Source organism: Podarcis gaigeae, assembly GCF_964106915.1.
Source record: "Podarcis gaigeae genome assembly, chromosome: 16".
Taxonomy (NCBI): domain Eukaryota; kingdom Metazoa; phylum Chordata; class Lepidosauria; order Squamata; family Lacertidae; genus Podarcis; species Podarcis gaigeae.
In genome coordinates, this window is record NC_139693.1 from 26,185,026 (window position 1) to 26,211,900 (window position 26,875).

Below are 26,875 nucleotides of genomic sequence, written 5' to 3' on the forward strand. Positions count from 1 at the left end.
GAATGGCAGTGCCCAATCCTCACACGTTGAATCTATTGTAATCATGCAGTAACACATACATGATGCTACTATTTAAAGGATGGGGGGGCAGCTCCTTAACCTCATGGTAGAGTTTAAGAGAAGAAATAACATGGTAGTTACTGTATTTACACATGCTTACATTATAGCAGATGAGGATTATGAGTGTGTTGCCATAGAGCTGGGTATAGGGCAGCATATAAATTCAATAAATAATAATAGTTGTAGATCTTGGTAATGTACCTGTGGTTGTCCTCTACACAGAGGCTATATCCGTTTTGAGGTTCAAACAAATTACAAGTCTTATTTCAATGAAACAAAGAAATTTGAAAATTAATATATATTTTTAATAAATACAGCAAGAAATTTGGTGCTTCAGTGACTTTTACCCAGTAAGTGCAGACCTCTTTGTTTTTAAGGCTAGTTGGTGCCACGCATGGCTACACAAAAGGTGGTTGACATGATTGAAATAGGAAATTACTTGAGTCTTAAAATGCAGCTGCCCTCATGAACAGAACTGCCTAAACTCATCAGATTTTTTTAAAAATTCTCACTGAAATAAAAGTCCCATCTTCCAGTTGTTCACGTGTTGTTCCCTAGCAAGATGAGGCAGATGCTTACCCAGCTGTCACATGACTATAAGCAGCAGAATACAGCAGCTGACTGATAACTGAAATTTAATTCCCCAAGGGATTAGTGTGCTTTGATGGCATGATGCCGAGTGTGTTGCAAGGCCATAACTATTTGAATTTGGCCATCAGAGTTCAGTCCACCCTTTCATTTTAAAACTTGTATGCTGTAAGATGAAAGTCATAACTTGAAGCCGGAGTGAATAGCCACAATGCCGGAACCCAGGTTCTGATAGTCCACCTTCAGAAAGCCTGCATCTTCAATCATCTCCTTGAATTCTACCTGGAATGCAACAATGGTGATACTGTCAATAAGTGATGAAACTGTGGGATTCTTGAACATTTCACAGTGCACCTCACCTGGGACACTTGCTGTGTACAATCCTAGGAAGTATAATTGCAGTCTCAATGTTTATAGACTTAAAAGGATTTTTTTAAAAAAAAATTTTTACCTGGGACGGAAAGCGCCTGATGCTTTCTACGAGATACTGGTAGGATTTCCAGTCACCAGCAATAACCTCACCCAGCACAGGGATAACCTGGAAGCTATACAGATCATACAGACTGCAAAGGGGGGGGGGGGGACACCAGTAGGTTAATACAGATAACGCAGATCAATCTCCTTTCTTGCCATTTGAAACCTTTGACTCCAGTCCTACCCTCTGAAGTAGCATAAAACAAGCTTGCTCCAACTTCCATGTGAAAACCCTTTAGATATTTGAAGATGGCTATCATATCACCTCTCAATCTTCTCCAGGCTAAACATACCCAGCTCCCTCAAACCTTCCCCACAAGGCTTTATCTTATTGGTTACCTTCTGCACATCTTCCAACTCGTCAATATCCATTTTAAACTGCTGCCCAGAACTGTACAAAATACTCCAGGTGGGGTCTGACCAAGGCAGAACAGAGTGGTACTTCAAGGCTGGCCAGCTGTTGAAGGGCCACATGCCACCAAAAGCACACATGCACGTAGACCACACCACACTCATCCCCGTTACAGTGCTGGACTAAGGTGGTTTAAACCTTTCTTCCCAGCCCAGTGCTGCAATGGAGAGTACACAGGAGAAAAGACAGTAACTGTCCTCCAGTGCTATGATAAAGAGAAAGATGGGGGCTGGGGGGGCCCTCATCTGCCAATCCTAACTCCCATCAGCCTCTTCCTGCAAGCTCCAGAATCCTATGTCCCAACTGGGGATGATGGGAGTTGTAATTCAAAACATCTGGAGGTAAACAACATTTGCTTAAGGGGATGAAAAAGAGAGAGAATCTCTAACCCAACCTGGAAATGAAGGAGTTGTTGACATGACTGAATTCTAGGCAGAGGAATCTCCCTCCTGGTTTCAGGACTCGATAAGCCTCCTGAAGAGCCTGGAAAAAAAGGTGGAATGAAGAACACATTAAGCATATTTATGATGCTTCACACAGTGCTATTCTGAGATCCAGAACATGGGATTTGGCAAGGCAAGTTGTGTTCATGTTAATAAACACACTAAATATAATTTAAGAACTGTTGCAAACTCTCAGTATATACCAGCTGCCTTTAGAGACAGTGATTGCCAGTTTTGAGCAAGTTAGAAGCAAGCTGCTGTGTGAGGGGTGACAGCAGCTGAATCCTAGGCTGCTATTCCTTTTGCCAGTCCCTGTTTTCCAGGCCTCCACTGCCTTCCCTTTCAATTTAATGATGTCCACCTAAAAGCTTTATTTTTGCAGCAAGAGAAATAAAGTCAAGAGAAATGAATAGTTACATGGATTCTCCAGGTAGCAGCTGGAAGAAGCTAGCTGGGAATGTAAAAATAGGGTAAGCTATGGTGGAAGCTAAATCTATGAGAAAGGGAGTAGGGAGCCCCACCTGACAAAGCTTCAAGGTATTGAACAAGTTAGGCACCTGTGCAAGTTTGGTAACAGGACAAGGAGACCCAGGGCAGACTACTCTCTCCTTTTAATAATAATAAATAATAATAAATTTTATTTATATCCCGCCCTCCCCAGCCGAAGCCGGGCTTTTCCCTTTTTTTTTCACCTGAAGCTGATCATAATCTCAGCATTATATTGACTCAGTCTCATAAATCCCAAGTTCTCAAGTAAAGAAGCTCAATGAATAACAACTAGGATGATTTTAGAAGCTGACTAAGCAAATACATGGGCAGATAATGACCATGTACTACTTCCAGCATTAGCGAAAGTATTCCTCTCAATACCAGTTGCTGGAGAGCACATGTGCTGTTGTGCTCAGGTTCTGCTTGCCGAATTCCCATAGGCATGTGGTTGGACACTATGAGGCCAGGGTAGTAGGCTAGATTGTCTGATCCAGTAGGGCTCTTGTGCTGTTACCCCTCTCAATAACAATAAACACAGGAAAGCCATACCCTTCTCTCCCAGAGAAACAGAACGGTTGACTACACAAGGGTCAGCAATTTTTTTCTGTAGGGGGCCTGTCCACTGTCCCTCAGACCCCGGGGGGGCAACTATATTTTTTTGGGGGGGGAAATGAACAAATTCCTATGCCCCACAAATAACCCAGAAATGCATTTTAAATAAAAGCATACATTCTGCTCAAGTAAAAACACCAGGCAGGCCCCACAAATAACCCAGAGATGCTTTTTAAATAAAAGGGCACATTCTACTCATGTAAAAACATGCTGATTCCCGGATCATCTGCGGGCCAGATTTAGAAGGCGATTGGGCTGGATCCAGCTCCCGGGCCTTAGTTTGCCTACCCATGGACTACATGGACCTCGCTCTGATCCAGCAGAGCAAGCTGTTGTGTTCTTCAAAGAGTAAAATCCAGCAAGATCTGACCAATGCTCACCTGGTCTATATGAGTGACATTCCGGATACCAAAGGCAATTGTGTATATGTCAAAACTGTCATTGTTGAAGGGCAACTCTTCAGCATCTCCAAGCACCCAGGATAATCCTTTGAAAGAATGTAAAGGGAAACTGCTCAGCGGCACACCCTAAGCAACTTTTAGGAAGGCTGTGTCATTAAAGGAAACCAGACTGCTAGGAGAGTATCTACCCTCATTTACAGGCAAAAGTCAACTTAAAGCAAACCAGCACAAGATGGCACACGTGTATGGAGTAAAGCTTAAAAAGACACTGCTGTAGCTGTAATATTCCATACGAACATATGAAAAACCTGCTGGATCTGGTCAACAAGATGCCTGTGGAAAACCAGCAAGCAGGATTCAAGCACACAAGCACTCTCCCCTTTTGTGGTTTCCAGGAACTGGTACTCAGAAGCATTGCTGCCTTCAACCTTAGAGCTGAGCACAGCCTTCATGGCTAGTTTCTCCTCCGTGAATTTGTCTAATTATTTTTTAAAGCCATCTGGTAGGTGGCTATCACTGACTCCTGTAGGAGTGAGTTCCACAGTTCAACTATGTGCTGTGTGAATAAGTCGTTTATCTGCCCTGAATCTTCCAATATACAGCTTCATTGGGTGCCCATTAAGTTCTAGTAACAAAATCATAGAGTTGGAAGCGACCCCAAGGGCCATCTACTCCCTGCAATGCAGGAATCTCAACTAAATGTGAGAGAGGGAGAAAACTATTTCTCAATCCACTTCCTTTATGCCATGCATAATTTTATAAACTATCATGTCGCCAGTCACTCACCTCCATACCTTCAAAGAATAACTCATTGTTGCTAATTATAGATAGACATGATTCAATATGCTGAGTGCTTATGGGCAGGATGCTTAAGAGCAGCCTTTGCTGGCTGTCGCTGAAGTGTTCCAGGTTGACATATACTGTACAAGTAAAGGGGTAATTGAGTAATGTAAGTTAAACTTTTTTCTAGTCAAAAGGGTGGGGCTTAGATGTTGAACTAGGCTATCCATACACGTTTTCCATCCCTTTGCTAAAGTGCCAGTCTATTACCTTTAGAATAACCAAGGCGTTGTGATTTCTTCTTCCCAACCTTCAGCATCTCCTTGTTAATGTCACAAACCACCACATGGGATCCTCCCAGTGACTGATGATCCTCTTCATGGTAAAGCTTGGTAATCTCCTGCCATGATAAATTCTGATGGGATCTCAGCTGCTGCTGGATTCGTCGCTCCCGCTGGGAACGAACGTAATTGATAAACCGAAAGGCGATGTCTCCTGCATTAGTTTTGAAAGGAAGACTCACAATGTGGGATTCTTCCCTAAAATTCAATGCTTAAGCATTGTAAGGGCACTAACGTACTACACTAGGAGTTTCTGTAGTCATTCATTCTCAAGCTGCATTCATTTATTCAACCTAGGAAGAACATTCAGCTCCAAATGCCAACTGTCCTGAGACTGTCCAGAGGAAAGCACAGTCCAATTTCAGCAGCACTCAGGAAAGGTTGTGCATAGGAAGCTGCCTTATGCTGAATCAGCCCATTGGCCCATCTAGTTCAATGCTGCCTACACTGTTCTGGCAATGGCTCTCCACAGTTTCAAGCAGGGAGTCTCTCCCAGTCCTACCTTTGAATGCAAAGAAGATGCTTGAGCACTGAGTCAAGGCCCTTTCCCAAACAACCAGAGGACTAAACGTTGCAGGGTAAAGCATGTGTGTGTTCAGTATCTTGTATTATTGCAACCTTGTGCAAAACCAAGTTGAGAACCACTTGATGGAAAGTATTCTAAATAATAAAAAAGCACCACGTCCACCCACTTTCCCGAAGGTCACTCCCTCTGAGATTGTGTGACTTGGTGCCAAATAGATCTGCAGAGGATTGTACTACCGTTAATTACTTGTTTCAGTCATTAACACCCCTTCATCAGAAGCTCCCAGGAATGTATACAGAAGTGTGAATAAACCAGCTTTCCCAACCTGGTGCTCTTCAAGTGATTTGGACCACAGCTACTGTCATCCTTGATCATTGGTCATGCTGGCTATGGCTAATAGGTGTTGTAGTCCAATGAAATCTGGAGGCCAGCAGATTTTGGAAGGCTAGAATAACCCTGATTCACACACAACATATAAATACAATTTAGAAACCAACAAATAAGCTTAACAAAACACAAAAACAAATAACCTGCAAAACTAAAAAGTGAACAGGAAGGGTTGTAGCTCAGTGGTAGAGCATTTCTTTTTAATGCTGACAGTCCCAATTTCAATCCATGACATCTCCTGGTACGGCTGGGAAAGACAATACTTGAAACCCTGGAGAGCCATTGCTGTTGGTCAGCACAGACTAGTGGTCTGACCCAGCAAAAGGCAGCTCCCTATAATCCTAATTCATTGCTCACCCCCAACTCCAGAGCAATAAATTGAATAGCATTAATCTCTTCACAATACAGATTGTTGGGGATTGCTCTCTTCCCAGAGGCTGCTAACAGTCAGGGTTGACAAATCTGAGCTAGGTGGACCAAGGCTCTGTATAAGGCAGCTTAAGTTCCTAAAAAATAAATGACTATACACATGGTCTCAAACATGGAGCTAAAGCTCCTTAAAAGATGCCTATGAACAACGTGAGTCTCACCTGTCCCTCCAGCAACATCAAGCAACTGGCTTCCAGGGTAAGGGTTCATTTGATGCAGAAGGTTGTCCTTCCAAAGACGATGGATTCCCAGACTCATTGAATCATTCATTAAATCATACTTCTTAGCCACATTTTCAAAAACTTGGTAAACTGAAAAGGATAGCTGCATCACTGATCATGATCAAATAATGTGTTGATTATATTGCCACATATTGCAAGATACTTTTTTCTTCTTTCAGGGAAGGGCTGTAGCTCAATGGTAGAGTATCTGCTCTGGCAGATGCTGTTTTCTCTTCTAGAAAGATTCCTGTCACTGCTCTGTTATACATTATCTATATGGGGCTGCCCTTAAAAATGGGCTGGAAACTGTGGTTGCTTCCAAATGCTACTGTGAGAACGCTCAAGTAGGCTCACACAATTTCTGAAAGCTTTTCCCAGTTACCTTTCCTGCCACAATTTAAGGTGTTGACTTTTAAAATATAAAGCCCTAAATGACTTGAGACCTGGATCTTTGAAAGAGCACCTCTCCCAATATAAGTCTGCCTGTGCCCTTCTCGTGGACCCACTTATAGGTGAGGTACACTGTGTGATGATATAGGACAAGACCTTTTCTGTGTTGACACTCAAACTACAACATTCCCTCCCTCCTGTCAACTGGAGCCATCATTGGCTATCCTCCTGGAAAACTCAGTTCCTACATGGTGTAAAACCAGTTAGCCTTTAGTTTGCCACAAGACTCTGTTGCATCACTGCATATTCAGTTTATGTTAAATCCTGATTAATTTTATACGTTTTGTTGTATGTCACTGAATGTTCAGGTAACTTTAATTTTTTATGCATTTTATGCATTTGTTCTTCTAATCCTCCCAGGGTCACAAATGTGATAAAGGGCAAAATAAAATCATGGTGTTAATAGTTATAGTGTTAAACTAGGGTCTGGAATACCCATTCAGCACTGGGTGACCCTTGGACCTCTCACAGTCTTGTATCCAACTATATTTTACTCAGAGTATGCCCACTGATTTTAGTGTAGTATAAATGTTATAATAAATAAAAACAAAGCAAAAGGATACTTATTCTATTGTAGTTTCATGCTACCTTTAATATATGTGTTATTTATTTACTGCTGTAAGTCATTTTGAGTTACTTTTGTAAAAAAAAAAAGCCAAAAAACCGACTGACAATTTTAAACATAACAAATAAATTAACCCTCCGCCTCCGCTCAGCCGAGGCCTGGTTACTCCCTTCGGCCTAGCTCACCCTTCTCGCTTTTCTCCGACTCAGACACAGTCTGGAACCCGAAATGTGTCTCTCCGTCGGTGGCCGGACGCTGTCCCCCGCTGCACAGGCCCCGTATGAGGCGAAGCACCCTCTGCCCGCGGCGGCAGCCGTCCCATACCCTGCGAGAGCCAACAACCATGGAGGCCGCCATCTTGCTAGGTGTCGCAATGGTTCTACGTCACCTTTCATTGTAGCTCCGCCCATTCTCAAAGGGAGGTGGAGAGGGCGTGAACCATGCGCACGGGCTCATTCCTCCTTAGACGCCGACGTCATGGGCATCGCCAACATCGGAGTGAATTGTCGGGGCGTTTTCAAGACCGGTCTAACCACCGCTGTGAATTGCCATAGCTGTATAATAATGATAGCCACTGTTCAGGCGTAATTAAGGCGTGGATGTAAAATTAGGTATCTCCTCTTATGCAAACGACATGTGAATTTGCTTAAGGCCAAAATTCCATGTGCAGTTTCTTGGGGCTAAATTCTGTGGCTGTCAGAGGAACTTACTTGCAAGTGTAAAGAATGGGGGGGGGGGGTAAAAGATACAAAAGGCTGAATTCATTTGGGCTTGTTTCTGAAGAGATACATATACGGTCACACTGAAAATGCTAAATTATGCCTACTTCGGACTATGCAAATGCATCGTGATCGTCTTACCAACTTCTCATGATGCGACACAGTATGATGTGGAACCTAGCTATACCACATCATGGAGGACTCTTCAGGACAACTGCGGGGTGAAATGAAATGACAATCATAAGGACCGCAATGCAATCTAAAACAACTCTCCCTGTACTGCAAGAACAGAAGAGCTCTGTGGCGTATTAAAAACTAACAAATTTACTGTGGCACAAGCATTTATGGGCTAGCACTCACTGATAATTCTGTTTGTAAGAGAGAGACGGCTTCACTGTTCCCCATAAAACACCATATGTATCAGATTTATAGCAGTTTATAAATGCTTTTAAATATGTACCTATAATTTAGTATAACAGTTCATTTATCTGATGAGCTGTCTTAACAGTCCACGAAAGGTTATGCCACAATACTGTAAATTTGTTACTTTTCAAGACTCCACAATACTATTGTGCTGGGTATCCTATCGCAGCTTTGGCACCAAGAGACATTAAAGGGACCCCTGACAGTTAAGTCCAGTCGCTACTACAAATCCCATGAGGCGATGCGGCAAGGTCCAGCTGCAAACCAGAAGCGTTGCTTTTATTTTTGTCCTCCTTGGTCTTCTCAATAAAAGGCGAGGCCCTACGCAGGGACGAAGAGAGCATGCCGGGAGCTGTAGTTTCCCCGCGTCCCGATTCTGTTCCGTCAGTACAGGGAGAAACGACAAAGCCCAGCGTGCCTTGCGACGGGCCGAGGCTGGCCCCTCCCACCTCTCCCAAACAGCCTCATCCGGGCCCTTGGCCGTCACTGTGGTCGGCGATTCGTCGCCATTACAGGGCAGCGGCGGCAACGGTTGTGCGGAGAGAGAGAGAGGCTGAGGCGGCCCGGGGGGCTTCCCTTGGGCGGCGACACTGCGGCCTTCCCGACGCCCTCGAGCCAAGGCCGGGCCGGGCCTCGCGGGGCTCCGTCCCTCCTCGCCGCATCCTCTCTCTCGGCCGCCGCCGCCGCTCCGTCCGCGGGGCCCCGCAGGCCCGGCCGGCTCCCCCGCCTCCCCCTCCGCCTCTGACTCGGCTCTTGAGGCCTACCTGTCTCCGTTTCCCTCTTCAGGGCGAAGCAGTGAGGAAAATGTCGCCATGAAGGTGGCCGAGACGACTGCGCTGCGCCGACCCCGCCGCCGGGCCATGAGCCTGGGCCTCGGCCCCAGCCGCCGCCGCCGCCTCCTCCTTCGCAGTCTCCGCAAGAGCGCCTCCGCGGCGCCCGTGAATGCTCCAGAGCGCGCCCGTCGCAGCAACAGCAGCTCCGGCCCACGACGTGATGGACAAGAGCAACCCCTGCGGCTCCGGCCTCGGCGCCGGCTCCTCTTCCTCGGCGTCGGCAGGCAAAGGGCAGCAGCCTCGCTCTAACTCGGCCGGCCCGGCCGGGGGAGAGTCCAAGCCCAAAGGCGGTAAGGGAGTTAGTTGGGCAGGCTTCCAGTTTGTGTGGAGAGCCGGTGGTTAAAGTGCCGGGCTAGGACCTAGGAGACCAGGGTTCGAATCCCCACTCGGGTCAGGAAGCTCGCCCTGGGACCAGGCACAACCTGAACAAGCTAGCCGGGTTGTTGCAGGTATTGAAGGAAGAGAGCCCAAGTGTGTTATCTTTAGCTTCTTAGAGGAAAAGGTGGGCTATAATGCAAGCCATCGTTAAAATACAGGGTAGCACACAAGTCTTGCTCTTCAGTACCCTATAGGAACTTTCTGCCACAAGAAGGTGGAGGGGCTGGGAGAAAGTTCTCTTCTTTCAGTGTTCCTGGTGTGTGACCAAATCCCACAGGTGCCTCATGTCCTGAAAGTGGCTTTTTGGGCAGGTATGAATTATTTTAAGTTCCACAACATCTTGCAGATTTCCCCGGTCTTGGTGTATATAGGACTGCAGCCATAAACATAAGTTCAGGACAGATAAAATGCCAGGTATTCAGGACAGACAGAAGAAAGTACTTGTTCGTGCAGCCCTTATTTAAACTGTGGAACTCACTTCCATAGGGGGGTAGGGATGGCCACAAACTTGGATGGCTTTAGAAGAAACATAGATAAATTCACAGAGAAAGCTATTAGTGGCTACTAGCCATAGTGGCTGTGCTCAACCTCCACTTTTAAGAGGCATTATTTCTCTGAATACCAGTTACTGGGAATTGCAGAGGGGAGAGTGCTCTTGTGTTCCACTCTTCTTGGGAGTTTCTCCTTGGAGCATCTGGATGGCTATTAGAGAACAGGATGTTGGACAACATGGGTCATTGGCCTGATCCGACAGGGCTTTTCTTATGTTCTCAATCTTAGGTTCAGATTATGTGGTCAGGATGCTAATCTAAAGCTGAATTCATCCAAGGATTCTTTTAATTCATCTGCAGCTGCTCTTTGGCTCCTGCCTGTGTCTCTCATCGTATTCTGCATTTTCCATTAGTTCCCTCTCTGCAGGAATATGGTCTTTGAAGTTCAAAGGGTATTTGTTATGAAGTCTGGGTTCTTGTTTACACTGTATTTATAACCAAAATTGGAAGCAGTGCTGGGTTTGGACTGATGATACACTGAATTAATGGTTGGTTGCTGCTGCTAAAGAATGTAGTGTGGAGATAGAAGGTTTGGGTGGAGCAAGTGCTACTTCTGACTTTCACAGACCATGTGTCCTGGCACTGATTATATTCTAATCTACATAGCTAGTTGTGCAAGTGGCTGATTCTGCGTACGTAATCCTCAAATACTGCTAAGGTCAGTGTAACAAGCAGTTGCACTATTATTGTGACCTTTTACTTGGCTGGCAGTTAGCAAATGTCTTTCATAAAAAACACCCTTCTTCCATACGTGATTCAAGCTGCAAAAGTCACCTGTATTGCTTGTAAAGGAATCTAATTACTCCCTCCCTACTTGTAGTTAGCTGTTTAGCTATTTGAGTCTTAAGGTTGTAATTAGCAAACTATGATTATCCATTATTATTGTAGGCTTAGAGGCAACTTTTGACATTTGTTGGGCTCCATGTCCTATTAGCATAAATCAGCATAGCCAAATGTCTGGGAGCTCCAGAGGTTCCCCATCCCTCATATATATAGACCTCTGAGTCTCACTTGTCAGTGGTATGGAAATAATTAAGATATCACAACAGCTGGATGTTGGTAAAGGTCTTGATTATTAGTCTGGGATATGTTTATTGGGTGTATCTCCATTGCCTAGTTGAAATAATAAGAAAAAAGGAGGACGAGTTGCAGTAAGCTTTAGGTTTTTACACTGCCCACTCCTCTCTGCACAGCCAGGAGAAAGTATGGAAGGTTTTTTTTTCTGTTTCCTATTGAATACAGGTTGCTGTGCTGTCTGGACTCAGAACTGTAGTTAATCTTCACTATAGTTGGTTTAAACAAGCTGCAGTTTGAAGTTGGCTTGTTGAACCTAAACCATAGTTAATGTAAGTGCAGTTTATTGTTGCAGAAAGTATGGCTGCTGTGGTTAACCCATTGCAAAAGCTTTCAACCTTTTTCTCCTAGTTGCACAGAAAGGAGTGTATAAGCCCAGTGTACTGCTGAGGTTCCTTCAGTTTGTTTACATCACAGGAAACTAACCATTTAGCATGATGTGCATATACAGCCAATTAATAGAGAGGTCTGACCTAAAATCTCATTCATAATGGCCAGCACTCCATCAAATAACAAGCAATATAACAAAATACAATGGCATGGTGAAATTTCTGCATGCTGAAAAATATCTATATGGAGATAACAGTAATACTGAAGTTCAATATGTGCATACTGTGGTAGCCAGCATGGTACTCTCCAGATGTTGTGAGCTAAAATTCCCATCTTCCTTGACCATTAGCCATGCTGTCTGGAGCTGATGCATGCTGCAGTCCATAACATCTGGACAGCATCACAGTAGCTACCCCTGACGTAAGCTGTATTTGCTGAGGTTGTGTGACTAGCTGAAAATATATGACTGACTAAAGTGCTCTTGGCACAGGTAGGAGCATGAGGATATCAGACTTTTTTGCCCTATCTTTATAGTGTGTATCAGCCATGTGGGCTCCTGGATCAAGTGATCCTTGCGAGGGAAATGCAAACAGTATCCTCTTTCCTAGCTGTAATTTCTTCTTTCGGATTATTTTGCACGAGTCACTACAGAACTAGTGGCAGTAGAGGCAAAGGTTTATCTTCCTGGAACAAGTTTTTAACATGATACTGCAATATATGCAAGAGATATGATTTTGTTCAACAAATGTCCACTATATGTTCAACTGGCTGTTCTTGAAGGGGAGAAAGCTTCAGCATACAAATAAACAATTCACATTTAAAAAGACAAACGTTGCTCCTATGGAACTGTTTACAAACAGATCTATTTACTATAGACAGGCTCAATCACATGGTCTAATGCCAACTATATGTTCACTAGCAGTTTTCTCTTGGCACAATTTAAAACAATGAATAATACAAACCACTGAGACTGCAGTCTTTTACTAAGTTAATTGGTAGTAAACCCCACTGAATTCAATGGGACTTGCTTTTCAGTGGACGTGTATAGAATAGCACTGTTAAAATAGCAGACAAATATTCAAGTAGCTTTTTCTGGGGATGAGTAGTAACAAAGCCCATAAAACAATGTGGATGCATCCTTGCAATAACTAAACATGTCTTTTGTTGCTTCTGTGAATTTTTGGGGTGCATGTGGTGTTCTGCTTCTTGATAAAGCTTCTCCTGGGTTATCCTGCTGACTTTTTGTTGCTTTAACATGGTATATGCTGCATGTTGCAGTAGGGATTACTTGAAGGTGATTAGCTTAGTTGTAGTCAAGATTCCATTTTCCAGCCCTGAGACTCTGAACTTGGATTGCTTTTTTAAAAAGCCACTGCTTTATCTCTTTTTCTAGATGGAAAAAACGCAAGTGGATCCAAACAGCGTTATAATCGTAAACGAGAAACTTCGTATCCCAAAAATGATAACTTCGCCAGCCAATCCCGTCGCTCCTCTTCACAGAAAAGCAAAGCTTTTAATAAGATGCCCCCTCAGAGGGGTGGGCATGGCAGTGGCAGCAAACCTTTTAGCTCTTCTTCTAATGGTGGAAGACGAGATGAGGTGAGAATCTGTCTCGCTGGACCAGCCATATTTCTTGGGACGGGATGATTGCATGGTGATGCTACATATCTTGTGTAGAATGTGCTTGTGCTCTTTTGCTGTGTTCTGAAAAATGGAAAAGGATCCTGTATAGTGATTTTTACCTCATCTTCAAATCTAAATTGGTGCCAACAGCTGTGGAGGAAGGTAGAACAGCAACTAGAAAGTGTTGTGCCATAAGTTCTTTCCTTTACCTGTTAGGAAGCTTATCTTCAATTGCTGCCCCTTATCCAGGGGTGGCTAACATCTGGCCCTTTAGATGTTGTCCTTCAGTTGGCATAGCCAGTGATCAGGGGTGATGGGAATTGTAGTCTAGCAGCATCTGCAAAGTCACGGGATGTCTACCCTTGTTCTTATCCCTAGTGCTATAGCTCAGGTAGAAATTCCATTTTTAAAAACATCAAAACCCTTCTTTTATGCAGACACAATGGGACATGACATGCCTAAAGTACCACGAATAGTGTTTTGTTTTGATGACTCTGTAGTGTGTTAAGTTTTGCTTGTACAACTAGCAGAAAGATATGTAAGGAATGGATGAAACTGTTGAAAGATCTACATTTGTGTCTCCATATCTGACCCGGCCTCTTCTGCAGCTGGAATTTATCTGACAGACCGAGTAATCTGTTTATTTGAAATACCAATTGGTATTTCATGCTGTAAAGTGTGCTCATTATAGGCCTTACAAGTAAGTTAGCAATTGTGTGGGAAGTAATCTCAGATGTTTGGCTTGAAGTTTATCAAATTTGTTGTAAAATTAATTTTTCCGTGTGTTGATACTTGTGGAATAAGAGTTGTTTGAAACTGACTGATTGTCTGAATTGAATTGCTGTCTGAATTGAGCCTCCAAACCACTGAAGGTGTTACTCCTATTTGTGTACTAAATCTTACAGTGCAGCAGTCTTTTATAGTAAATGCTCTTTGGACATGTGTTGCCTACACTACACACCAGTGCAAAATATGTTTATGTGGCACAGCTTTTAAAAATTGTTTTATTGGTGCATTCTAAGTGACTCATTGTCTTTTCAGGTAGCAGAGGCCCAGCGGGCAGAGTTCAGCCCTGCCCAGTTCTCTGGACCCAAGAAAATTAGCCTGAACCACTTGCTGAACTTCACCTTTGAACCTCGTGGCCAAGCAAGCTATGTTGGGAATGGCCGCGGCAGTTGGGGCAAGAGGAACAGATGGGAGAACAAACCTTTTAGCAAGGAGCTTTTCCTACAGGCCAAGTGAGTGGGTTGCTTTTCATATGCCCAAGCTTGTGGTTGCTTTTCATATGCCCAAGGGAAAGCGAGGCCAGCAAAAATCAAGGCAAAGAAAAATGGAAAATGTATTCATTTTCTTACATTGCTATGATTTTGGTGAAACTTCTGTGATTATATTGTTTTGCTGTTTTCCCAGTTTAATGAGACTTTATGTAGCAGTCTCTACTTGGAAGGTTTTGTGGGCAGAAAGACCTAGGAATGATTCATTGTGCACTTTTAAATTTTATGCTCTGGTTTCTATAGACACTTTAGAAGCCTTTTGTAGTAGTAATTCCGAGAGTAAGTTGAGAAGTAAGCCTTGAAAAGTAACAATTTAAGGAAATGAAGGCATTTTCAATATTTCTTCTTTGATACCATGTTATTCTTTATTAAATCTGTAAGTGTTGGATTGGCTTCCTGCATTAAGTTGATCCACATACCGGTAATACTGTAATAAGGCAGAGGTGACTAACCTGTTTTCTTTCAGATGTTGCCAGGCTACAATTGCTACCATTTCTGACCATTGGCCATGATTCCTGGGGCTGATGGGAGATGGGAGTCAAACATCTGTAGGGCCATAAGCTACCCACCCCTGTACTAATGCGATTCTGCTATTATTTTTTATGTTGTCCTATCTAGTGATGTGATGTGAGAATATTCTCTGCTAGAAAATTCTCCAGAGAATATTCTCCACAAACTGCAAATTCTAATGTAAGAACCAGTTTTACAGTATGCATTAATTTTTTTTAGTAAATAATAAGTCAAGCTGTGATATTGTCAGTGTAAGTAATGAATAATTGTTTTTTTAATCCATTATACATACACAATTAGAATTCAAAGTTGATGGTAAATATACGGTTAGTGGCAGGCTTAGTGATTAACGTGAGTCATTCAGGTTGAATTTTCAATTTCAGGTTTGGTGCAAAAAAATCAAAGTGTGAATTCACTGCATTGCCTCATTGAATAAAGTATCTGTATAGTTTTTGATTGCCATCTGAACAAGTTTACCTATGAAAAAACATGTATATTAACTAATTATATCATTTTCAATGCATTAAAATTATATCACTTTCAATGCATTAAAATGAATATTCTCCTATTTTAAATGAAAATTCTCTAATATTTTCATTAATCAAGAATATTCTCGAGAATATTCTCCAAAAGATTATTCTTGAGAATTTGACATCACTAGTCTTATATAATTGTGATCCTGAATACCTGTATTTCTGGATTCTTTTCAGATTGTTTAGCATCAGATAAGTATTCAATATATTGTGTTTTTTCTGTGTTTGCTTTTCAGCTGCCAGTTTGTGGTGTGTGATGACCAGGACTACACAGTTCATTTCACTGACCCAGACACCTTGGTCAACTGGGACTTTGTGGAACAAGTGGTTAGTAGCAATGCACTTGCCTTGAAAGCTTTATTACACAAACTTAGACAGGTTGGCCACTTACCACTTGAGTTTGGGCTCAGTTCTCCAATCTGTTATGGTCATATTTTAGAGTGAAAGGATAACATAATAAATTGTATTCTGTTGCACTTTCCCAGCGGATTTGCAGCCATGAAGTCCCTTCTTGCCCGATATGCTTATACCCGCCTACTGCTGCCAAGATCACTCGCTGTGGGCACATCTTCTGCTGGGCATGCATCCTGCATTATCTCTCTCTGAGTGAGAAGACTTGGAGTAAGTGCCCCATCTGTTATGGCTCTATTCACAAGAAAGACCTGAAAAGGTAAAAGAGGTTCTCTGAGCAATGCCTTATTTCTTATTGGCTCACAAGTCACCTATTGCTCATCACTTCCCTTTTGTTTTTGCAGCGTTGTTGCTTTGGAAACCCGTCAGTATGCGATTGGCGACACAATTACGATGCAATTGATGCGACGGGGGAAAGGTGTCTTGATAGCGCAGCCCAAGTCAAAGCTGGTGAATGTGGAACAGCCTATTCATCTAGGAGGTGAGCGGCAAAGAGGGAAGTTGGGTAGACCTTGCTGCCATTTGTGCAGTATCCGGGGCATAATCTACTACAATTTTTTCTGGCTTGAGCTGCCTTGAAATGAATAGGAGCAGCACAAAAATCAGTCTTGGCCATGGCTCCTTGAAGGTGGCAGAACTGTTACTCTGCTGTTGCTCCCTGTATGTAAACTGCCTAGATTCCCTGCTTCAAAAAGCATGAAGCAATTCCCATCAGTAAGTATGACCAATGGTTGGGATGATGGGCATTGTAGTTCTGCAAAATCTAGAGGGCCACAGGTGTTCCCTACACCCAACTAGTGCTTTCTTAAATGCAAGGTTGGACTAAGCACAATTCTGTGATCGACAAATGATTAAAGTGATCCATTTGACCCCTTCCATTATTTACTGTTACGTCCAGTATTTCACCTCTGTGCTTTAAGTCTCTGTTTTGCTTCCCCTTCTGTTTTCTCCACCAGGGCTTCGTGATAGCCCAGTGAGGAAGATTACCTAATTGATTGGTTGCACCTTTTCCACAGTCACATGTCCAAAACTTTGCTTGTCCTTAACAAATCAAGCAAGATAACTTCAGCACTAGTAACTTAATTGCTTGGCACATTCCAATGTTGTGGGGTCCAGTGTATCTCACTAGTTTCCATGTTAGACTACATTTTTAGAGTACGGTATCAGTCATGTCTATTTCTTATGTTAAGTGGAACTATATATTTCCAGCTAGGACTTCAAAGGGGTCCGTTGGACCCTAGTAGCAGATAGAGAATGAACAAAAGTTTTCAGGTGGTAAAGCAGGGAGTGCTAACTTTTTTGCATCCATGGGTGTCCTTGCAACCCAGAGAGACTGTTACAGGCACCGCACATCCCAGGCAGGCAGCCAATCACTCACTGCAGCCCAGTATATGGGCTGCAAGTGAAGGCTTCTTTCAAGTCTAATTTAATGGAGGGGAGCAACCCCTGTGGTTGCTAGGGAAGGCCTCTGCAGGCATATGTAGGTCCAGCCCCTAAACAGCTGGGGAAGCATTGCTGCACCTCTGGCATCAATGCAGGCTGTGGCTATAAAGAGAGCAAGCAGATCACAAGAGTGTTAACTTGTAGGATGTCTTCCAACTGGATGGCTATGTTCATCCCAGTGTACCATTAACTTGGCATGTCTTTGTGCAGATGAGCAACATGGACAGTACTCCAAGCTGCTTCTGGCCTCCAAGGCTCAGGTGCTGCAGGAGGTTATCCTGGAAGAGAAGGTGGCACTCTTGCGCCAGTACGAGGAGGACAAGCACACACCTGAAGCATGTTTCATTGAGGCTGCCATTCAGGAGCTGAAGGTGAGGCATCGCCGGGTTTTGAGTGATGTGATGTAGGGAAATCTGTGGGTTTTACTAGTTGCTCATGGCACCTGTTCAATGTGAGTGACTTTGAGTATTTTTATTGTGTATTTCCCTATTTTGGCAGGTGGCCAAAGGGTGGTTTTGGGGGGGGGGGTGAAGGGGTGTTGACAAGCACAAATACTGCTGAAGTTGTAACTTGAGCAAATAGGAATATTTATTTATTTTGTAAAAAATTATACACCACTTGATTGTAAAAACCCTCAAAGCGGTTTACAAAAAGGTCATGCCATAAAAACAGGGGAAATGTGCAATACATTAAAACATGCAAGATATTAATATACTAAAAGAGATTAAAAACCACATCAGCATTTCTAAGTATCTGGGTAGGCTTGTCTGTCTTTCTTTCTTTCTTTCTTTCTTTCTTTCTTTCTTTCTTTCTTTCTTTCGGAATAATGGTTTTTAAGGGTTTTTTCCAGTTTACATGATGCTTCCAGTTTTTTCTTTCGTCTTCACAATAACCTTGCAAGATGGGTTTGACCTTAAGTCACATAGAACCCAGATAGTTTGTTGCCACTGTCGATAGTGCCTGTTTCTTGTTCTCTGGTAGGGCGTAAGTGATGGTTAAACATCAAGAGGTGCAGTCCAAAACATCTGAAGAGCGTCAGGCTGGCAAAGCCTGGTGTATATGTTGATGTGATGCTGAGATTAACAATGTTTGGCTTGGCTTTTAGGATCGAGAGGGAAACTTGATGTCCGACAAAAACAGAGAGAGTGACGTTGCAGGTACCACAGCAGCTGTGGAGGCTCTCATTGTGACGGAGTCATCTGACAAAGAAGCAGCAGCAGTAGTAGCAACCCAGGAGAGGAAGGTGAGAGCTTGAGTGCTGTTGAAATATTGTTATCCCACTCTATTCAATAACTATTTTAAGGTCACGTCCAGGCTGGATTATTGTAACTCGCTCTACGTGGGGCTGCCCTTGAGACTGACCCAGAAACTCCAGCGGGTGCAGAATGCCGCGGCGAGACTCCTTATGGGGTCTTCGCTGCGAGATCATATTCATACGGTGCTATACCGCTGCACTGGCTCCCGGTGGAGTACAGGATCAGGTTTAAGGTGCTGGTTTAAACCTTTAAAGCCCTATACGGCCTAGGACCCTCGTACCTACGGGACCGTCTCTCCTGGTATGCCCCACAGAGAAACTTACGGTCTGCAAATAAAAACATCCTGAAGATCCCAGGCCTCAGAGAGCTTAGGCTGGCCTCAACTAGAGCCAGGGCTTTCTCGGCCGCGGCTCCAATCTGGTGGAACGCTCTGTCACAAGAGACTAGGGCCCTGTGGGACCTGACATCTTTCCGCAGGGCCTGCAAGACAGAGCTGTTCCACCAGGCCTTTGGTCAGTGCGCAGCCTGACCCCTTCCTCTGGCAATCTGCACATAATTTTGCTTAATGGTTGCCATCAATTTGATTTTAATTTGATTTTAATTAATTTTATAATGAATGTTTTTAGAATGTTGGATTATTTTGATTGTTGTTAGCCGCCCTGAGCCCAGCTTTGGCTGGGGAGGGCGGGATATAAATAAAATGTATTATTATTATTATTATTATTAGAATGGGGTGAACCTAGCTTCAGTCCTTGTGCCCCAGAGACTATTAAGCTAGACACTCCAGGGTGACTTCAGGAAAGAGATGGCAGAGATAACTTGAGGGGTTTTGAGGGCTTGTTGAGAAAGATGGATGTGAACTACTCTCTCTTCTTAACAGCCTATTCTGGAGTATCTCTCTGCTTTTGAAGAAGAAATCCTGGAGCCACCTTCTGTAGAGTCTGCGGCTGCTGTCCTGCCCCCTTTTGAGGTGGAAGAGGCAGTGGGAGTGGATGATGCTGAGGAATCTGGCAGGGACCTACCGGGCACAAGTGAGATTGAAGGAGCCAGTCTGCCTGAACCTGCCTGCGAGAAACCTGAAACAGCATTCAGCAGTGGGCACCCAAGCACCACCCCTTTCTACTACTTCTATCAAGGTTAGCTCAACAATGTCAAGGCAAGGGTAGGGAAGCCTCTTGCAGTTCAAGGTCTGCATTTCCTCGTGGGGAACCTTCTGGGGGGCAGCATGTCAGTGGTGGACAGGGCCAAAGGCAAAAAGTACATAGGGTGATGGATATGGCTACATGTTTGTGCAGTGGACACACAATGTCTCTACCTTACATCCAGATGAGCAAGAGATACTATCATAATTCAAGAATCCATTCCAGCTAGGCAAATCTGCTCACAGAGGGTACAGAGGAGAGAGGCTGGCCTAGGGGAGGGTCCGGAGGGGCCAAACAAGAGAGGTTTGGGGGGCTGCATTTGGACCCCAGGCCTGAGGTACCCCACCCCTGATGCAAGGCTTCAGAAGATCACTGTGTAACATGCTTCACCAACAATAACTTTCTTCAAGGGAAGCCAGCCTTTTGGGGGCGGGGAAAAGGCCCAGTGACCTTTAATTACTTCATGGCCTTAAGAGCTTTGGTTGAGCCAGAGACACATAGCAGAACAAAAAGTGAGGGGTTCCCAGTGCCCTATGGAGCGATGCCCTCTCTGTTTTGTGCTGCCTGGGTGTGGGTAGGTGCTACACACAAAGGGGGCTCTTAGGTTATTGGTTCCCAAGGATGGATTGAGAGCTACTTCCCTGAAGAAAACAGGAGATTCTTTGGTACTCTACTCTCAGAAATAAGGAGAATCTGCTATGTTGTTCTAGTTTTGGAGGCAGTGGTGGTGATGCTCAGAAAGCAAAACATCAATATGGACTCTCAGAAGTGCAAATAAATGCTTAACAACCCACTGCATTTCCGGGGATTCCATAATTAAGCTTAACACTATTGAACAGCAGTCCCTGCTAGAGTCTCAAAGGTGGTTTGCAATTGACGTTATGGAACTGGAGTGAGGTGGCTATTCAAGGCAGAATCAAATACCTTACTGGATTATTCCCATTATTATTTATTATTAATTTATATGCTGCTTAAGTGGCATTTGGCAATTAAAAACCTGTGTGCAGCAGCCCCAGGTGCATGCAGAGGAGCACTGTAGACCTGGGGCTGCTGTGTCTCGTAAGTGGGTCAAGAGAGTAGGGCGCGTTGTCCCGTTTCCCCTGCTTTCCATAACTGTCCTGCAACTTCTCTTCCCGTGCTGCAGCTGAGGACGGGCAGTGCCTGTACCTTCACCCAGTGAATGTCCGTTGTCTTGTGCACGAGTACGGCAGCCTGGAGAAGAGCCCAGAGAAGATCACAGCCACTGTGGTGGAGATATCTGGCCACTCCATGACGGAGGTAACGACACCCAGGATTGCCCTCAGTGTGTAGTTTGACTGTGGCTGAGCTACTGTCTGAGGTATAGGTACCTTCATAGATTTTTCCTTTGCAAGGATTTATTATCTCCTGGAATGATTTTCTGGCTGTATGCCGGGAGGTGGGTTTAGGTGCACTTGAGTGTTTCTCACACTTGGAAATACTCATAACTGGCACTGGCTTGGCTTTATTTGGTAAAAATAAGGCATTTTTATTGACATTGACCAGCATTCTCTTTACACAACATGACTTCAGGGAATGGGCATGGGGTAGGGTTACCGTATTTCAAAAAGTGAAAATCCAGACACAAACGTTTAGCTTTTTCTTTCAAAATCTCCCCCCAAAATGTTCATTTTTTGAGCTCATTCTAAGTAAATTCTCCAAAATCAACATTTCCATTATGGGTTGCCATACGCCCAGGCAGAAAGGTGTGTTTGAAGGTTGCACAACCAGCTCTCTTCTTTCTAAACCCCCAACCCCACCTGCAGGACGTGCGGCAGCGTCATCGTTACCTGTGTCATTTGCCACTCACTTGTGAGTTCAGTATCTGTGAATTAGCTTTGAAGCCTCCTATCATTTCGAAGGAAACACTGCAGATGTTCTCAGGTGAGCATTGGGAAGTTCTGTTTTTCTGTTGCAATTCCCAGTTGTAGCTGAAGAGTTGCTTTCCACGTAACTCAAAATGGGAGTAGCCGGTATGGTGTCCTCCCAATGTTGTTGTTGGACTCCCAAATCCCATCAATCCCATGCCAGCTTGGCCAGTTGGCAGGAATGATGGGAGTTGCAGTCCAACAGTATCTAGAGGGCACCATGTTAGCCACCCTGATTTAAGGTTCAGTGCTGAGAAGAGAGGGGGCAGGTAATCTGATGTGGGTTTGCTTGGGTTTGGAAACAAATATTGGAAAACCGTGAAGTCCAATCATGCAACAGAAAATGGAAACTGAAACCCCATCATTGTTGGGCTTCTAAAGGAGGTGCCACTGGGAACTACTACCAAAGGGGGACAGGGAAGGAACAGGTAAGGTGCTTTTTTTTCTTTGCTGTTCTGAGCAGTCTGTCTCACCTGGGAACTCTCCCAATTGCTCTTAGATGACATTGAGAAAAGGAAGCGCCTGAGACAGAAGAAAGCTCGTGATGAGCGACGTCGGGAGCGCAGGATTGAGATAGAGGAGAACAAGAAGCAAGGCAGATGTAAGTGGCAACCTTGCCCTCCTCATCTATAAAGAAGTGCTTGGTCTGACGATTGGTGTATATGGAAGCACCTTAGTAAGTGGGAGGAGAGGGGGGCGGTTGTGATTCACGTTGGCCTTTTGTGACCGGGGTGGTGGTGGTATAATTTGAAACAGCCCAGTGAGTATGTAGAAATGACAGATGGTGGGAATGCCGTATTTTAAGCAGTGAAGCTAAGGAATTTCTCAATGGCCATATGGCTTTAACACCCCTCTGAAAAGGAAGAAGATGCATGAGGGAGTAGATGTCACTTGAATTGATCTGAATCATTGGCATAGGAGTGAATAACTTTTGTCACAGAGATAAAACTTTTGGTTTTCTGTCTAGATCCAGAGGTTCATATTGCTTTGGAGAACTTGCAGCAGTTCCCTGCCTTCAGTGCATGCTCCGGAGAGTATGCAGGCACTGAGAACCAGAGTGATGCTCTGCTCTCTCCTGTTGGTTCAAGTCCCATTTCTCAATCAGGTGAGCAGCTGAAAGAGACCTGGGTACCCAGCCGGTGCTCACTCTCTAAAGGTTTACTTCCACTTCCTTAGCAGAATCATCCATGGGTGGGGTAATGCAGACAAAAGACAGGGGGACTCCTGAACAGCAGCTACTGGAAGGAATGTGAGTCCCCAGCTGAATTTAAAATAGCATCAAACATGAAACTAATGAGGCTTGGAAGACCAGTGCCTGAGAAAGAAGGATGCACAGGTGCATGAGAGCCTATACCTGCTATCATGCCTCCTTAATAACACAACTCTTAGTTTGTATAGTAAATGTGTGATTTTTCTTCTTGCAGAGTCCATGTATACTCCACTGTCTCCCGCAGGCAGTCTTGGCAGCCCTTCACTCTTTGTTGGAAATCTGGAGGAGGAATCTACCCTCCCCTCCTTTGCCCAGGTGTGTGCTTTGTGCAGGACTTTCCGCTGCACCCAATCAGTTCTTCATTATGAGAATTGTTTATGGAATCTGCTTGTGATTCAAGCATAAATGAAGCCTGAACCCAGAACTACAAAATTGTCCACACTGCTTTATCACGTCTGAGTAAACCACAAAAAGGTGTTTGCTACCATTAACTGTCATGGGCTGGTTGGATGCAGAGTGGTTGGCGGCTCCAGCTGTGACCACTAGGACAGAGCTGTTCTTGTTTTTGAATAATGAGTTAACGTCACTGACATCAGGTGCTTTATTGCTGACCTATTCCTTACTCCAGCTCCTGACATTAACCTTTAAAGTAGTTTTAGCTGTCCTGTTGAAATGCCCTCCATTGATCTCAAGCCACTCTTTAGTCACAGATTGGTAGCGTGTGCCTGATCTGACTTGTACTTGTTTTTGGTAGATGCTGAGGGCTGGAAAAGCTAAACCAGAAACATGGAATAGTTTTCAGCCAAAGAAGAAAGGTAAGCAAAGTGATTCTTCTTCGCTTAGTGTCTCCAAGAGGCAGCACCTTTGTAGAGTTGAGTCTATCTCAATTTATAGCCAACTTTTCTATATATGGCACCCAAGATTGTCAACACCAATCTTAAAAAATTACAATGAAATGGTTAAAGATGTTTATCAGTTACATTTTGTAATAAAAAATAAAGTCGCTAGCCACGAAACACCAAATAGTGACTGCATTAGAGCAAGTTAAAGGGAGCCATAAATAAAGTCGGCCAAGCCAAAGGCCTGTCTAAATTTATAAAAGCCTTATGTCTTACAATGGAAGGATATCACCTCTGATATCCTGATATCTATGTGTGTTTCTTTTCAATGGTGCCTCAGAGCACTTATGACAGAGGCCTGTTCAGACTCCCCAATGATTTAAAAACAGCCACTTTTATTTCAGAGGAAAACTCCACCCTGGCTCCTCCCGCCCCAGGAGACAGTGATGGGGAGAGCGATAACTCGGACCGTGTACCTGTGCCTAGTTTCCAGAACTCCTTCAGCCAAGCTATTGAGGCAGCCTTCCTAAAACTGGACAAGCCGTCCACTTCTGACCATCTCTTGGGTAAGAAAAGAGACGGGAAATAGCCCAGTAGTGTGGGTGGGGGCGCTCAGTTGTGCAGCCCCTTAACACTGATGTAGGGGGAGACTTGCACAACTGCTTGTCTATCGTACATTTGCAATGTCCCTCTTGGGTGATGCCTGTCATGGCCATCTCCAATTCAGGTGCTTCTGATAGTCGTACGTAATATTGGAGTACAGTGCAGGGCAAACCTAGCTAGATATGTTGAACAATGCTTATACAGTCTCAATCATCTTTGTTCTGTGGGAATCTTTGATGCTGTGGGAATTTACTGGCCCAGCTTGATTCTTTGAGATGTGGAGGGTTGGTCATGGGACCTACTGCCACTAACTTATGTCCCCACCCTTGCTCTGGCCAGTGACCAGCCAGGCATCCGCGTTTCGAAGGCTTGAATGGGAAGCTGAAGGTTTTTGATCCAAAGGCTAGGGGACTTGAGAATGAAAGAGCTTGCCAGCGGACGCCTTCCCGCAGGAAGCCTGCCCTGGTTCTATATTTCCAGGGATGAGTTTTTTATTTAGCCCAGGGACAGTGAACCTGTGGCCCTGCAGAGGTTGCTGGACTATATATTTCCCATCATCTTGGGCCATGCAAGCTGCTGTGGCTGATGGGAACTGGAGTCCAGCAACATGTCAAAGGCCTAAATGGGCTCCTGTAGCTGCAGGATGATCCCTTAATGCAGGGGGTGTGTATATATAAAAGGAAATTGCTTCTTTGGAGTAAGTCATTAGTTTAGCATCTCTGATAGGGAACATGTTGCTTCTGGTGACTCAGGCTGTTGTTTCTTTTACAGAGGAAAAAAGAGGCAAGAAAAAGAAGCAGAAGCAAAAATTGCTGTTCAGCACTTCAGTGGTTCATACCAAGTGATCATACTAACGGACAGATTTCTTCACCTGGTTCTCTTTTGTTTGCTTTTGTGTTTTTGCTGCTATAGAAAAAAAAAGTATTTAAGTTTGAGCAGAATAAGTCTGTTTCTGGGACTTGGGAAGGTGCATAGGAATTAAAAAGGAGTACTTGTCCAGTTAATACCAAAACAAAGTATTGCATCGCAGAAGCCAAAATGCCAGGGCTGTGCCAAGTATAACACCTTTGACCTGGGAATAATAGTGTGGTCAGGGTGGCACACTTGCTTGTCACTTGAGGCAAGCAGGGAGCTCCTGATGCTTCCGGCCTGTGTGAAAAGGAGTCTACTGACTGCAGTGGGCTGGGTGATAACATCTGCTCCTGGCAAATTGGTAACTAAAGGAACCTGGCTATAGAGCATACACTGATTGTTGTGCCATTTTGATTAGCGCTGCTTATAAAGAATTTGGGGGGCGGGTAGCGGAGGAGGAAATAATTCAACTTATACCTGCTATTTTTAATCTTTTCCCCAAAGGGCAAAAACTGGGGAAAGGTACTTTGGGAAGGCTTTCCTGAGTAACCTGATGGGTTCTGGAGGCCAATTGTATTCAGCTAGGCAAGAGAGAGTAATGCCCTTTCTTCTGCTCTTGGGTGTTAATGGTGCTAAGGTTACTTGGAGACAAATTAGAATGCCCCCCCCCCCTTTGCGCAGAACAGGTAGCTTGTATGCACATGCAGGTCAAACCCCTAAGGATCTGGAGGTCATGGTCTTCCGTTTGCTTGGTTCTGGGATTCAGTTTGGGTTTGTATAATGTACATTTTAGCCTTCCATCCTTTTTCTCTCCTCACTCTTCCAGCCCCTACTTTGTTTTGAGAAGTGGTCTCATTCTGCACTGCTTGTGGCTTGATCTGAAACTAATTACTACTAAAAATAAAAGTGTCAGTTCCATTGAATACAATGAACTTCAGTGTACCATACCAGCAAGGGTGAAATTAGTTGCAATAAACCATATGCACAAGGTGTTTCCCTGAGCTGTACCTTACTCTCTCTTTAACAGACTATTCTGCATCAAGCCCTTTTCATTTAAGTCCTGGTAACAGTGTTTTCTGTGACCAGGAAACAAATGTCCTCCAACCAAACCTGGTTTCCCGTTTATTTAAGGGAAGACACCAAAGACAGTTTTAGTATCTGAGGGTCCTATAAAAGCTGTAATGTACAAAAGCAGACCTTGGTGCCAGTTTTTATTTTGGCTGAATTAGCTTAGACTTAACGTGGCTTTAGCAGCTGAGCCTTTACAATTTTTGTACTTTGGACAAAAGCCTAAAGCAGGCTTCGCCAACCTGGAACCATGCAAATGCTTTGGACTACAGCTCTCATCTAGTGAGTCATATGTAGTCATAAGAACATAAGATCCTGTATCAGGCCACTGGCCAATCTAGTCCAATATCCTGTTCTCACTGTGGCCAACCAGATGCCTATGAGAAACCAGCAAGCAAGACCCAAACACAAGAGCACTCTCTCCTCCTGTGGCTTCCAGCACCTAGTATTCAGCAGCATTGTTGCCTCTAGCTGTGAAGTCAGAGCATATAGCCTCTATCATGGCCAGTAGCAATCAATAGCACTCTCCTCCAAAACATGGAAGGGGCACCACATTAGCACAAAGCCTGGCCAAGACTAAAAACAACAAAGCAGAGGATATTTTCCTTCCAGCTTGGCTGCAGGTTCTATTGACACAGCAATTGTTTCACTGGAGAAGGCTAAGCTGTTACCACCAAACATATTTTCAGTAGGTGGCAGGCACATGATGCCTCTTCCTCCCCATTGCAGTTGCGTTATT

General features: G+C 44.2%; 2 protein-coding genes across 2 annotated transcripts; one reads left to right on the top strand and one right to left on the bottom strand.

Moving 5' to 3' along the window:
- Positions 1 to 343: 343 nt before the first annotated feature.
- Positions 344 to 9,235, bottom strand: COQ5 (coenzyme Q5, methyltransferase). Its single transcript, XM_083717604.1, has 8 exons — positions 9,085 to 9,235; positions 7,364 to 7,732; positions 6,104 to 6,253; positions 4,530 to 4,754; positions 3,459 to 3,565; positions 1,929 to 2,017; positions 1,100 to 1,211; positions 344 to 930 (listed from the first exon to the last, which is right to left on the bottom strand). Exons 2-8 carry the CDS (start codon positions 7,533 to 7,535, stop codon positions 829 to 831), a joined length of 957 nt encoding a protein of 318 aa, XP_083573730.1. The 5' UTR covers positions 7,536 to 7,732; positions 9,085 to 9,235; the 3' UTR covers positions 344 to 828.
- Positions 9,228 to 26,060, top strand: RNF10 (ring finger protein 10). Its single transcript, XM_083717135.1, has 17 exons — positions 9,228 to 9,443; positions 12,880 to 13,085; positions 14,151 to 14,347; positions 15,663 to 15,753; positions 15,912 to 16,096; positions 16,182 to 16,318; positions 17,491 to 17,651; positions 18,386 to 18,523; positions 19,417 to 19,672; positions 20,823 to 20,956; positions 21,463 to 21,580; positions 22,064 to 22,165; positions 22,532 to 22,669; positions 22,989 to 23,089; positions 23,529 to 23,589; positions 24,018 to 24,179; positions 24,988 to 26,060. The coding sequence occupies exons 1-17, from the start codon at positions 9,263 to 9,265 to the stop codon at positions 25,059 to 25,061; spliced, it is 2,442 nt and encodes an 813-aa protein (XP_083573261.1). The 5' UTR covers positions 9,228 to 9,262; the 3' UTR covers positions 25,062 to 26,060.
- Positions 26,061 to 26,875: the final 815 nt, after the last annotated feature.